General features: G+C 41.6%; 1 protein-coding gene across 1 annotated transcript in view; it reads left to right on the top strand.

The window, feature by feature from the left end:
• Positions 1 to 10,435, top strand: part of LRMDA (leucine rich melanocyte differentiation associated) — a 1,074,443-nt gene extending 1,064,008 nt beyond the window's left edge. The window contains exon 9 of the mRNA XM_073878762.1: positions 10,281 to 10,435. Within this exon, the coding sequence (XP_073734863.1) occupies positions 10,281 to 10,360 (80 nt within the window). The 3' untranslated portion in view covers positions 10,361 to 10,435. The remainder of the gene's footprint in view (positions 1 to 10,280) is intronic.
• The last annotated feature ends 3,318 nt before the right edge of the window (positions 10,436 to 13,753 follow it).

The raw sequence follows: 13,753 nt of genomic DNA, 5'->3' as shown, positions 1-13,753 counted from the left end.
TTGAATCTACTCGTTGCTTTTAATCCTAAAAAATTCTAATTTAAAATGCCATGCTCTAGAATGTCATACCTTTATTGCTGTTTTAAAAATAATGATAATCTTGAAATCCCTGGAAACCCATGAGTACCTCATTTCTCCTAAAGGGAAGTGGTGATTTGCTGTCAGGCCATGAAAATAAACACTGACCCATGTACCAGAGACTAATAATGGGCACCAAATAGTGGTCAAAGAGAACCTGGAATTATTATTTTATTTTTATTTGAGCTGCTTCTGCCTTCCTTCCTTCCTTTCTTTTTTTTTAAAAGATTTTATTTATTTGAGAGAGAGCACAGAGGGAGAGTAAGAAGGAGAAGCAGACTCTCCACTGAATGGAGAGCCTGGTGCAGGGCTTGATCCCAGGACCCTGAGATCATGACCTGAGCCGAAGGCAGATGCTTAACTGACTGAACCACCCAGGCACCCACTGCCTCTCTTTTCTGATTAGTCTGGACCAGATACTCTAAGAGGGAAGATGATAGCTGGGTGGGTTTTGGGCAGCTATGATTTGTGTGGATGGAATATACACATCTTTTGTATATTTTATTGATCCAGTTTTATTTTGTCTTATTTTTGAGTTTTGTACTGTTTTTGCTGTCACAATGATTGGTAACTCCATGCTATTGGGTGGCATATTTCCTTTTGGATTTCTGCAATAAAAATGATATTTTTCTAGGAAATGCAGGAATTTTTCTTTGTATATTAGTTTGCATACTTCTTTATATGTATGCAGGTATTATGTAAACATCCCCAACCCCTGAGCCTGGAAGATGAATTTAGAGCAACTGATGGCAAAGAAAATCAGTCTTCAGAATCAAGGCTAGGGGAATCCAAAATGGGGGTGTTTGGTTGCCCCATTCTCCAAAGCCTTCTGTATAGATTGAGCAAACATGACATATTGATCATTACAGAACTTATAATTGGTGACCAAAAGCACAGTGTCCCTTTAATGGCCCTTCCTGAATAGTTGCCATCATTTTTTTTTTAAAGAAAGCTGCTGTTTTTCCTAAATTCATGCTGCCCTCTAGTGGCAATGCTCTTGGCTTCAGACGGAAGATGGAAAAGATGAATGTGGACCTAATGGTCGAAATGGTGGAGGTGATGAAGGGGTGAATTTTTCTCTCTTTTCTCTCTCCTGTCTGAAAGATTTCTGAGTTTTCTTCAATAAAAATAAAAAGAACACCGAGAAAGAAAAATGAAGCCATACCACTTGACCACTGTCCACTTTGATTGACAGCTTGGTTTATGTGACATCCATCAGTGAGCAGCACAGAAGGGAACTTCATGAATCTGAACTGATTTGCATTCCAGCTTGGCATGCACTTTGGAATCCAGCCCATCTCAAATCCATTAAACCCCACTTAGAATACAGAGATGGGGAGTAGGGGAACATGCTCACACCAAACGGACCTTGAAGATTCAATTTCTCCCAATGGAAAAGTAGGAGTCAGCCTATGTCAGATTGATCTTTGGAGTGCTCGCCCATCTTAAGGGCAGTCTCCCATGATTCAGAGATACCTGGGCTAGACAGGTAGAGTTGCATGGATGTCTGGTCTGGCACTGTGACCTTGGCAAAGCCACTTTGAACCTCATTTTCTGCCATTATGAAACGAAAGACTTGACCTAAAATGAAGATGTTTAAATTTTGTCTCAACAAGAATTCTTCAGTACAGTTAAAGAAATAATTTTAAACAGAAGTATTCTATTCTGTGTTTAAGCTTGCTAGGAAGTATAGCAAAATAGAGTATTCTTGTAAGAGTGTATAAATAAATCATTGTTTAGGAAGTCAGAGTAAAAGCTTTCTGGCTTCATTTTAACTGGCACAAAAAATGTAGCCTGAGAAGAAAAACCGAAATTTGGATTACTAAGAAGATTTAGCAGGTTTTTTTGTTTCTTTGTTTGTTTATTTGTTTGTTTTTTAATGGAGGGATATTGTTGGAGCAAGGAAATCTTTACTATGGCATTGATTTCTGATGTGTCTATGTTCCTATTTGATTGAAATACAGCATATGTAGAGATAAGAGCCAAACGTATTAATGAGGTTTAAAAAAGAGCAAGTGAGCCCACCCTCAGACTGGGATTCTTCCCATCAGTCTCTGTCTACCTGAACAACCTCAATACAACACAATTTAAAAAGCATTGACATCTGAGGAAAAGCGTGTTGACTGTTTCCTTTCCAGGATTCACATAATGGAAACGTCTGCTGCCAGATAACTTTTAATTCTGTCAACCTAATATTTCCTCTATGTGGAAAGGACTTTGAATGGCCGGGTCAGGTCTGGGCAGGGCATGTGCAACCTGAGGGCAGGGACCAGGGGCTCAAGGTGGGATAGTGGAGCTGGTTACTGAGGGTCCACTCCAAGGTGTGGTTATTTCTGGAGTCTGACCAGCTTTTACATTTCCCACTAGCAGATTATGTGAGGACAAAACTGGCCCTGCATTTTTCTCCTCCTTTCTGACCTCCTCCCTTCTTCTAAAATGACAAGCCTCATCAGCTGCTCTGGGAGCCCAGAGTGCATTTTCCACAAGCTCTGGCTTGTCACACATGAACCTGTCTGCCCAGTCATGTGACCGTTTGTGCAGCCTCCCCCAGGCCTGGGAGGCTGGCCTCTCAGCCTTGCATTCCTATCACCTTCAGGGCAGGTTTTGCCAAGATCCTTTCTCTGCTGACTGGTTTCCCTCCCTGGCTTTTTCTTCCTCACAAACACACGGGTGAGGCTTGACAAGGCCCAGCATTTGTGTAAGCAGAGGCTATATAAGCTGTTTGCTCTCGGTGCAAATTTTAACTTCCCACTAGGCCTCCCTAGGGGACTGAGCACTGGGACCAAGTGCTCTCTTCTCAAAGAGATAGGTGGCCTGGCATTTGAGGTCAATCAGCTTTCTTTCAGGATGTGGATGCATCCAAACCCTTGGATACTATGACCTATGCTGTATTTTTGTTTTTGTTTTTGTTTTTTTTGACCGGTGCTTGGTAGAAAGCAGCACGTCATAACCCCACCATTCGGATGCTGTCATGCATCCGGAGTATTGATCTTTGTCCTGCATACTCTTTGTGCTAAGAAATGAATAAAAACTATCATTTACTTTAACTTATAATAAACATTGCCGGTAGAAAGAGCCAATCCAAAATAAAACTGACAGCAGCTAAACCTGCACATAATGTAATTTATTATGGACCAAAAAAAAAAAAAAAAAAAAAACTGACCAAGATTTATATCTTGTTGGTATATTCATGGGGAGAAATTAGCCTTGGTGGAAATAATGAAAACAAAATAAAATTGAAATGAACCAAAACAACACACAATAAAGTGAGTTGACTAAACTTTAACAGAAGGCACAAGTCTTCCTGTCACAATTCAGATTTGCAAAACTTTACTCAAGGTAATGTGACTTTGTAAAAATTGATGACTCTGAGATTTAGAAGCTATAACTGGTCAACTTTGATATTGGGCAAAAGCTGAGAAATTTAGCCTTGATGTAAAAATTACATGGAAAAGAATTGATTCCATTGAAAATAAACTTGATAAAATAGAAGCGAAATGTGAAACATAGAATATGGTTTAACTTTGCATTTAAAACTTAAGGAATTAAATTGGCTAAATGGAATTTGCTCTGAATAATTAATGCTTTCTCAAAGAAAAATTACCAGGCTAGTCTCTGTGTTTATATTCATAAGCATGAAGCCAAAGCATCCTTGGGGTCAAAATGGCAGAATTCAAAGGTCTGCCACAGCAATATCTCAGGAACAACAGAGCAGGGCATGCTGCTCCTACCTCTCATGGGGTTGTTTTGTATAATATAAAGGAGGAAAGTTCTGGGGTGTGCTCATTTGAGAGACTAGGAGACATCCCTTGCATAGCGCTGTTTGAGGTAGTTGCTGCAGTAGTCAGCAAGGTCCCTATGCCCCTGGCTGATGGAGGAGACAGCGGGAGCCCCTACAGATGTTTTTGGGATCAGCAAGCATTGTACAACCATGGCACCCGATTCCAACTCAAGAAGCAGGTAATAAACTGAGACACTTGCCTAAAATCACCCTCAGCTAGTTTGGGAAAGAAGTTTCTCACTTTCTTCTTTGACTTCTCCACCTAGAGAGCCTTTCCCCTTTTCTTCCCAGCCTGAGGCTTCTCAGAGGGGCATTCAGATGAAGGGAAAATCTGCATGGCATGGACGGTGGACTTTGTCCTCCTTCCACAAAAATAGCTCCTAAGCAACCCCTTCCCTTAAGACCTTTTACAATCTCTCTTCTTTTCATTTTGCTTTTGTATTTAAGTAGCTGACACTGAAGGAGGATGTTGTGCTGGGAGCCTGTAATTCTGCAGGCTCTGCTAAATCCGGTGTGATAGCCACAGCAGAGCTGATAGCACATCACACAGGCTGACCTCAGGGTATTGCTCCAGCCACTTCTCAAGATCATAAAACATGGGTGTTTATTCCCTTCCAGCTCCCAGTTTACTCGCGGCCCACACGTAACAAAGACCGACGAATGTGCTTTCTGCGGAATGTCCTTCCCGTGTATGATGTTTACAGCTCTTAAGGCTGGATGATAACATTCACTTCACTTCTCTCTTTCCAGCCAGATAATGTGATGGCTTTGTTTCTGTGGGAGGAAAGTGTTCAGGATAAAAACAACCCTGGTGTTTAGGAATCGAGACTGTTGCCTTCTGTCATTTTGCCCCCTTCTTTAATAACGCAGATATTCAATCTGTGTACATTTTAAAACTGTTTCAGACATGTAGTCTTAGCAGAGGTTAAGGTATGAGCGTTCAGCAATTTGCTAACTTTGTGGATTCTGTTCAAATTGTGTATAGGTAATAATTTCAGTGGTATTAATCTCATCTATTCATCAAGTATTTATTGAACACCTCCTCTGTGCTGTTTCAGCCACTGGGCATTAGAAATTGGGGAGGAGGGAGTATTGTAGAGGTGATAGGTTCACAGGTATGTATAGTGTCACATGGAAGCATAGTTCTAGAACCTTCTTCAGTGGACCGGAAAGACTCTCCAGATACTCTTTCCCTGTCAGTGGACCCACCTCTTCACAACACTGTCATCACTTTTTCTCAGAGGCCATGAAGAGTCTAGTTCCTTACTTTATTTGTACAGATTGGAAAACAGGAGTTCCATGAGAAGCCCTCTGTCCTTTGCCTGTTCCATAGTGCTATCTAATTGTAAGCTCTTAGGGATCAAAATCACTAAATCAAAATCTGTCATTACACAGCCATAATTACATTTGTGATAATAGCATTTAAAATGATGATTACTAAAACTAATGTTCATAATGATAATAGCATTGATACTTTTTACTTTATTTTACACATATGAATTTATTGGTCCAACCTGTACTCCATCATCAAATAAGTTTTTATATTTGTATGTGTATGTGTGTCTAGATTATTATTGTTTAAATTAGATTTTGACTATTATTGTATAGATACAAAAGGCCAACCACTTACTCTGATACTTAGAGTTGAGCTCTGTTGGATGTAAAGTTGATAAGTTAATGGGCTCATATCAAAGCTAACCAGGCATGGGCTCGGTTGCAGGAAGCACTTCCCAGCTCTGAGTGTGGAATACAGGCTGCACAAAAGTGAGTGGAACTTCTTTCCGTGGGGATTTTGAAGTCCAGCAGAGCTCCTCTTCTATATATTATGGGAATGTGGGCTGGATGGGTTTCAAGAGCTAACTTAGTTGAAATCAAATTTTTGATTAACTGACCACTGCATTTGCCTTCTGCATCAGGCAGTGTTGGATCTGACATCCCTGTCTTCATAAGGGAAGCATTTGAAAATACTAAATCACTTATTTCAGAGCTAGAATGAACTTCCAAGATTATCTGACCCCTTGCCTTCATTTTGCAAATGGGGAATGCAGCCCAGTAAGGAAAAGGGACATGGATGTGGTCACATAACCGTTAGGGGTAGACCTGGATTTAAATACAGGTCTTCTCCCACTCTCCTTAATAAATAGACATCAGAAATGCAAGTGAAAGTATAAGTCCATCTGGGGGATCAGGGAGCCTAGGGGTCTTTGCTGGACTCCGCATGAGTGTACAAGGCATTTCTACTCAGGACTTTCAGGGTCTTCCCCAGCAAAGTCTCTGGTACTGCCCCGCCATCACAGTCTTGCATCAAAAGAAAAGAGGCTGCTTCTCACCCCTCAGGCAGCCCCAAGGTCTTAACTTAACCTGTGTAATTAGAACATCCATTCCAGAGGGGGAAACATTTAAAAGATAAAGGACCTCTTTAAAACAGATTCTTCCCAATACATTTTTTTCATAATTATAGTTTTAAAAGCTTATGGTGATGGGAGAGCTGGCTACTTAAGAAAAATTAGGAGTCTCATTTGGCAGGAGCAGATTCCCCAGGGGACAGCACACTGTCATTTTTCAGGGCCCCTGAAAAGAGCCCCCCACACAGACAGATACATGTCGGCCTGATGCATGGCAAGCCTGTTTCACTTATTATGGCCAAAGCCAGATATTTTAATTAAAAACACTACATATGCCATTAAATGTGTTGTTCCCCCTGCAGTCCCAAGACGTTATAGTTCGAGGAGATACAAACAAGTGAATGCATTACAGATGTACGCAGAAACCACCGCCTACTGAGTCACAACCAGCGGGTTCCCAAATTCCAGCCTCGGAGCGCCTCCCTGTCAAAATGTTCTTTGCAAGCAAACTGTTCCCTCTGTAATTTTCACCGTTTATAGCAGTTGCCATCATGAGAGAAGAGGACCATGGGGAGGCAGGGGAGAGAGAAACACACTGCCACCTCACTTAATTTATAAGCAGATTCAATTGTTTTACAAATAATCTTCCTGATAAATAAAGTCCAATGGCCACACATGGGATTGTGGGGTTGATTTTTTTTTCCTTCCTTGTTACATACATACATACATACATACATACATACATACATACATACATTTATTTATTTATTTATTTAACACTAAAGTCCCATGTGAGGGAATGATCGCCTCCCAACCGTGAGCTCGGGTAGGATTCTCAACAGAGGCAACACTTAACTTAATTTAAGCAATTGTAGGTGGTGTGAGTTCAAAAATTTCAGCCAATTTTAACTGTCCCTAGCCAGACCACCTTTCTCCCTAGGAGAACACGAGCAGGTGGATTTCATTTTTGGCTGCCAGGCCGTCCCTGTGCCTTCCTACAGCAGCCCGCAGAGGAGTGCCTTCCCTGTAAGGATTTTATTCAAGGTGACAGCGCCTCACACGTTGGTGCACTGATCACCTCAAGTAGCCGAGATACCAGGGGGATGAGTGCACTCCTCCTGCAAAGTCCAAATTTAGATTGACTGAGGTTATCCTTAGGCCCCTTGACCCCAAGTGCTCTGACAGAACAGGGCTGCCAGGAACTTAGAGCAGCGAGTTTTGTCATGATGTCTGGGGAGAAATGCTCCGCAGGAGCGGGTGGAGAAGACCCCAAGTGATAGGGAGTGATGTCAGCTTTCGTTAGAGCGGCAGACAATGTTAGAATATCCTTGGCATAATATGGCACTGGTATCTCTGTCAGCATCTCTGTTTTCTGTCACTGCACACAATCCTGGGCCTGTCTCTAGCCCTGACAGTGTCTCTTCAGATCAGGTTATTGCCAGCACAGAGACTAGCTCTGCTCCCCACCATACAGCCCTTTGTTTGAAGTCTGCCCTTTTGTCATCAATGCACTTGATGCCTATTTAAATCTGACGGTGAGTATGGTATCTGTTTTCCCGTCAAGAGATCATTGACAATATTAATACCTCATGTCCTTGCCTCATTCTCTAAGCTCTGACACCTCGCCAGTCTCCTGCATTCGTCAAACAGCCCTCTCTCACCAGGATGTCTATAAACATTCTTGCTTCCAGGCCCCAAGGAACAGGGAAAGCCTTAAAAAGGACTTTCATCAGTGCCGACCAGAAAGAAGGCCTGGGGAACAGGGCTCAGAACACTTCACCTCCCTCCCTCCACATTCCAGCCCACGTTCCAGGAGTAGCCAGCTTGTTTCCAGGATGGCACTTGCCGTCCAGGTTGTATCTAGGCAAGGTCTGGAATTGACGGTTACCAAGGAAAGAGGATAGAGTAAAGAAATTCAGTCCCTGAACGGACTGGAGGGTTTACTGGAGAGAATGCACCCACCAGTGGGTGGTGTGTGTGTGTGTGTGTGTGCGTGTCTGCCTTTCATTCTTTTACTCAAGAGAAAGACTGTGTTCTTTATGATATCTGACAGCCCTATCCATTTATTTTTATAAAAATTCATGCTGTCCTGGTGTTGTAGAAAGAAATTAACATCCCTTGGCCTCATCCTTCCAGATTTTTGAGGGTTTATTTGAGTCAGTTATGTTCAAGGAAGCCCTTTGTGGATTTGCAGAAACATCTGAGATCCTCGCACCCAGGCCTGTAGGGGATACTGTTTCTGGAACGGAACTTGACCAGCCAAGCCTGACCAACAGGCCAGCTCCCAGCATTGGTGACAATGTTAGTACAACCTCAGGTGCTACATAATACAGTACAATAAAGGGAGCAGCTCGGTGCTGCCAACAGCCAAAGGAATCATTTTTAGCCCCAAGAAGGATCTCAAGGAGGTCTTATCCAAGGTTGATGTTTCCAAGCACCTAATTTCTGAAAAGTAGAAACTCGGGATTGGGGCCAAGGAGAAAGCATGGCTAAAGGGGGAGGATTAGTCTGCAGTAAATTTATTCATGGGAACGTGATAAACAGAAGAAATGAGAGCACCAAGACCAGCCTGAGGCCATAAAACAATGTCATCCTCTCCCTTTTGCCAACTCGCAAGAGATTCTGTGACCCCAGGAATTCCCAGCTTTGTCCCAGGCCATCCAAACCAGGGAGCATCTGCCCTGTCCTTAAAAGTTTCTAAGAGCCATTTTTAATCCTTTGTTAAGAATAATATTTAAAGTTCTGTAGTAGAGAATTATCTCTTGTAGAATCACCAAAACATTTACTTAGAACTTCTGCTGTGAAAAACCTGGATGATTTCAAGTACTAATTTACCCCAAATGAGCAATAGATGGTGATTGTTGGTTTCACACTAACAAACTGACAGAAAAAAAAAAATAATCATACATATCGGGAGCTATTTTTACAGGTAGATTTTTGGCTCATGAATTAATGTTTTATGGACATTTCTTTGCTTTTTTCTGGTTATGCACACTTCAGAGACTCACGTACTTTTAGTAATAAGACAACTCTGTGAAGCTGAATTTTAAGTTACTTTTTCTAAGATTAGAAGAAAAATGTGGCAAAAAGCAAACTGTAATTATAAATATTTTCTTTGAGAAAAACTGATTTTCCCTTACTGATCATACAAAGCTTTCATAATAATTATGGCAGGTGATTTCTTATGGATATTTAGAATAAATATTGAGTTGGTTAAACAATTTGATCCTACTCTAGAGGTATTTTTCATACTTAAACTCTCCTACAGTCTCCTTGAATGAAACAAAAACTGTACATGGAGTCACAGAATTATTTAAAATAAAACTAAAGATGAAAATCAATGACATTCCAACCTGATAATTCATCTCAGCCCTTTTGGGGCACCTGGGTGGCTTGGTCAGTTAAGCGTCCAACTCCTTTTGATTTCAGCTCAGGTCTTGATCTCAGGGTCATGGGTTCAAGCCCTGTGTTGGGTTGCATGCTGGACATGGAGCCAACCTAAAAAAAAAAGGGGGAAGAAGAAGCCCTTTAATGCTGGAGGCTCTTGTTAATTTCCATGTGGCATTTTGTCAACACCACCACTGTTCCTTGATCACCCAGATGTGTTTGATGCCTCCTGAGATCTGGAAGATTCTCCCTGGAAGGTCATAATCTTGATTCATGACGAAGGACTTGAAAAGAGTCACATTCTGGGAAGATTGTTTTACATCTTTTGCTTGGGTAGGACCCATCTTGAAAGTCTTAATTTTCCATTTTTAGAAACTCTACTAAGGGAACCTAGAGAAAGCGTTATGCTTTATTTTAAGGTGTACTAGGCCAAACTAGAAAAGTCTTTGAAAGGTGGAAAAGAATTTGTGCAGGAAACATGTTATTCCTAGAAGCCTGTGCTCTGGTGACATTTTATTTGAGTGTCAACTCTGAGGACAAGAAAGTAGGGTCCTTCCCTCTCGGGGCTGACTCCATTTGCTGCCACCCACTGGATCTGTGACCATGTTGCCTATCTGCTTTTTGGCACCTGTGCCTCCTTGCTGTACTAATCGCACCACCTCTGAAGATGTGTTTGCTTTTCTTTGCAGGTGTCCTGGGAAAGTGCCACTATGTTTACTATGGGAAAAACTCAGAGGGCAACAGGTTTATCCGAGACGACCAGCTCTGATGGCAAGTTCTGTATGCTTTAGCCTGTGTCATGAGAATAAAAGAAAAAGGGCACGTAAAAATAAAGAAAAAGCTGAAGGAAAAAACAATGGCCCACATTGCGTCTCTGTGGGAAGGCTATGACTTCCGCTTTTGGTACCTTCTGCTGACTTTGCCAGGCCTGTCAACATCATCCTTTTGCCTTAGACTGAGTGGTCACATAGAGATTGACATGATTGCCCTTAAGCAGGTCTCATCCACTAGGGTGACAGACAGTGGCAGCGAAGCACCAGGGCTGACAGGAGGAACACCATGATAGATTGCCTGGCCCCTCCACTTCTCACAGGGGAGCAGAGGTCACACCTGGGGCCTCCCTGAGCATGCTCATCGGCTGTAGTCAAGCAAGAGAGACTGTGTCTTCAGCTTGCCTATTGAGTAGAGAGCCCTCTGATACCATTGTGCTGTGGGTTGATTTTTAGTGAAAGAGTCACAGTTTAGAGGAAGGCTACCCTCCCTTATTCACCTTAAATTTTAATCCCTTCTATTCTGCACAGCCGCCCCCACCACCTCCGCAACATACACTGTCCTTTAGCATCTTTCATTGTTACAGGCAGTGCATTCTGGTTTGCAGTTTTTCAGAGAACGGAAGGTATAAGTTCTCAGCCAGGTCAGACATTTATGGCTGGCTTTGTGTTGTTACACTTCCCTTATTGGAGTAAATAGCTTTCCCTAAACCCTAACTCAAAAGCGTAGACTTGATCTCGTTTTGTATATTTCTAAATCCACTTCTTGTCCTGAATAGTAGGCAATGTCAGGCATCTTTCCCAGCACCAAGTGCTGGTTGCACCAAAGACTCTGAATGATTGATTGATTGATTGATTGATTTATGTTATGTTAATCACCATACATTACATCATTAGTTTTTGATGTAGTGATCCATGATTCATTGTTTGCGTATAACACCCAGTGCTCCATGCAGTACATGCCCTCTTTAATACCCATCACCAGGCTAACCCATCCCCCCACCCCCCGCCCCTCTAGAACCCTCAGTTTGTTTCTCAGAGTCCATAGTCTTTCATGGTTCATCTCCCCCCCGACCCCCCCCCTGTTTTCCCCCCCTGCATTTTTCCCTTCCTGCTATCTTCTTCTTTTTTTTTTAACATATAATGTATTATTTGTTTCAGAGGTACAGGTCTGTGATTCAACAGTCTTATACAATTCACAGCGCTCACCATAGCACATACCCTTCCCAATGTCTATCACCCAGCCACCCCATCCCTCCCACCCCCCACCACTCAAGCAACCCTCAGTTTGTTTCCCAAGATTAAGAATTCCTCATATCAGTAAGGTCATATGATACATGTCTTTCTCTGATTGACGTATTTCGCTCAGCATGATACCCTCCAGTTCCATCCACATTGTTGCAAATGGCAAGATTTCATTCCTTTTGATGGCTGCATAATATTCCATTATATATATATATATATATATATATATATACACACACACACACATATATATATATATCACATCTTCTTTATCCATTTATTTATTTATTTTTAACCACACATATGTCCAGCAATGCCTGTGGCCATATTTGTAGTTTGGAGCTGGCTTGTTCCTTTGGGTACTATTTAAAGATAGTGAGGTGATAAAAATAGAGTGAAGGTCTAGAGGGCCAAGAAGTTAAAAAAGAAAAGGAGGACTGCAGAAAACACCCACCAGACCAAGCAGTTTTTAATAGAAGGCACAAACCCTTTGAATTTTCCTCAGGACCTCTCAGAAATGAAATCCATAAGCTTGTGTGATGGTCTTTGTATATATCTTTGGCTAAATTCCAGCACTAATGTTATAAGAAAAAGAAGCATAATCGTAGGGGGGGGGCTATAATTTCATTTAATATCCGATACACTGGTAAAATCACTCTAGGAGATATTTGAAAGGCTGGGTGCTCTTGAAACAACAGCATTTATTTTTCCTTCTTCTGTTTAGACCAGGTGGTCATTGTCCTGGATCTCCCAGGATTAGGTTAGGTTAAGGACACCAAAACCTGAAAGAAAGTCCTTCCAAGTTATAGATAACACAGAACTAGAGGGTCGCTACTGTACAAGTCTTCGGGGACTCACAATCCCCAAGGACCCGAGACGAACCTACTTTCTCAGTTCTAGACTGTTTACGTGGCCTCTGGGCTCCTGAGTCAACACAGTCCTTGAATGACTTGCAACAAGGCTGGCAGGAGTCCCTCTTGTAGATTATGCAAGTTAATCAGTTATGGAGACAAATTAGATCAAAATCCTCAAGGCCATTAATAATTAGAGGATATGAAATGTTTACCTTTATTTCCCAAATCCATTAATAACCAGAGCTGATTACCTTTTCTTTGTTTGATCTACAAAACAGCATTTGGGTAATGCTTTAAATTAGCTGCCTTAGGTCCCACCCTGGCTCTTTGTTTAGAAGCACCAACACATGTTTTGTCCATGGCATATTATGGGCAGCCAGATTTCTGTGCAAGGGCAGCTAGACGAGTCATATCCAATGTCATATCCAATCTACCAGCACATATATCCTTGTCTTTATAAAAGGCTTTAACCCTGCCTCAAACAATAAAAAAGCACTTGTGAACTGACCACAGAATTTTTCCATCTTTATTTTTCTTACTTGTTTACTTTTCTTAATGTCAGAACCATTTGTATCATGCACAGGAATGTCTCCCTCAATGCGAGCTTTGGAGGCAAAAAGTATTTTTGGAGTGAGTTATTGACCACATTGTTTCCCTCTCTTTGGGTTGTTTATTTTCTTCCAAAATGGTGTAATAACTTTAATTAAGATTAGCTTTAATTATCATTTACGTAAAGGCCATCACTACGGTCCATTCATCTTATGATAGAATTATTACAAGTTTTGTTTCTCTTGAAAAGGGATAATGGTCATGAATTTGTGTTGGGTTGTTTACAGTTCCACTCTTTGTGGAGCAAGATTCACTGTGTAGAGTGAGATGTTGGTCTGAGTCGATAGAGCGGGATAAGCAAGCGATAAGTTGCTTGCTTATCTTAAATTTGTAAGAATTTCCCAAACCTTGTTTTTTAAAGTAGAAAATTAGAAGGTAAGAAATTCAATCAAAGTTCAGAATTATTTCATACCTCCAATGGCTCCTTGGTCCTTCTGCCTTTTACCCTATTCCACTGAGCTTTTTCTTAGGAGATCACAGTAGCTGACATCCCTGTATCCTCTCTCCTGGGACACCGATCTGCCTTGAGAGCCGCTGCAATAGAAGGCCATCCAGAGTCCTCTGTTGCCTCTGCAAAGTCAGGGCAGACTGTCTTTTTCCTAAGTAATGCAATTTTATAGAACAATTTGTTCCTTGGGGAATAATGTTTTAGATTGTGGGGAATCCTATTAAAAGTACAACTAT

This window comes from Callorhinus ursinus, unplaced genomic scaffold, assembly GCF_003265705.2.
Source record: "Callorhinus ursinus isolate GAN/ISIS: 27379988/994484 unplaced genomic scaffold, GSC_fseal_2.0 scaffold31, whole genome shotgun sequence".
NCBI classification, from domain to species: domain Eukaryota; kingdom Metazoa; phylum Chordata; class Mammalia; order Carnivora; family Otariidae; genus Callorhinus; species Callorhinus ursinus.
Note: the sequence above shows the minus strand (reverse complement) of the source record. Positions and strands in the feature narration are given on the sequence as shown.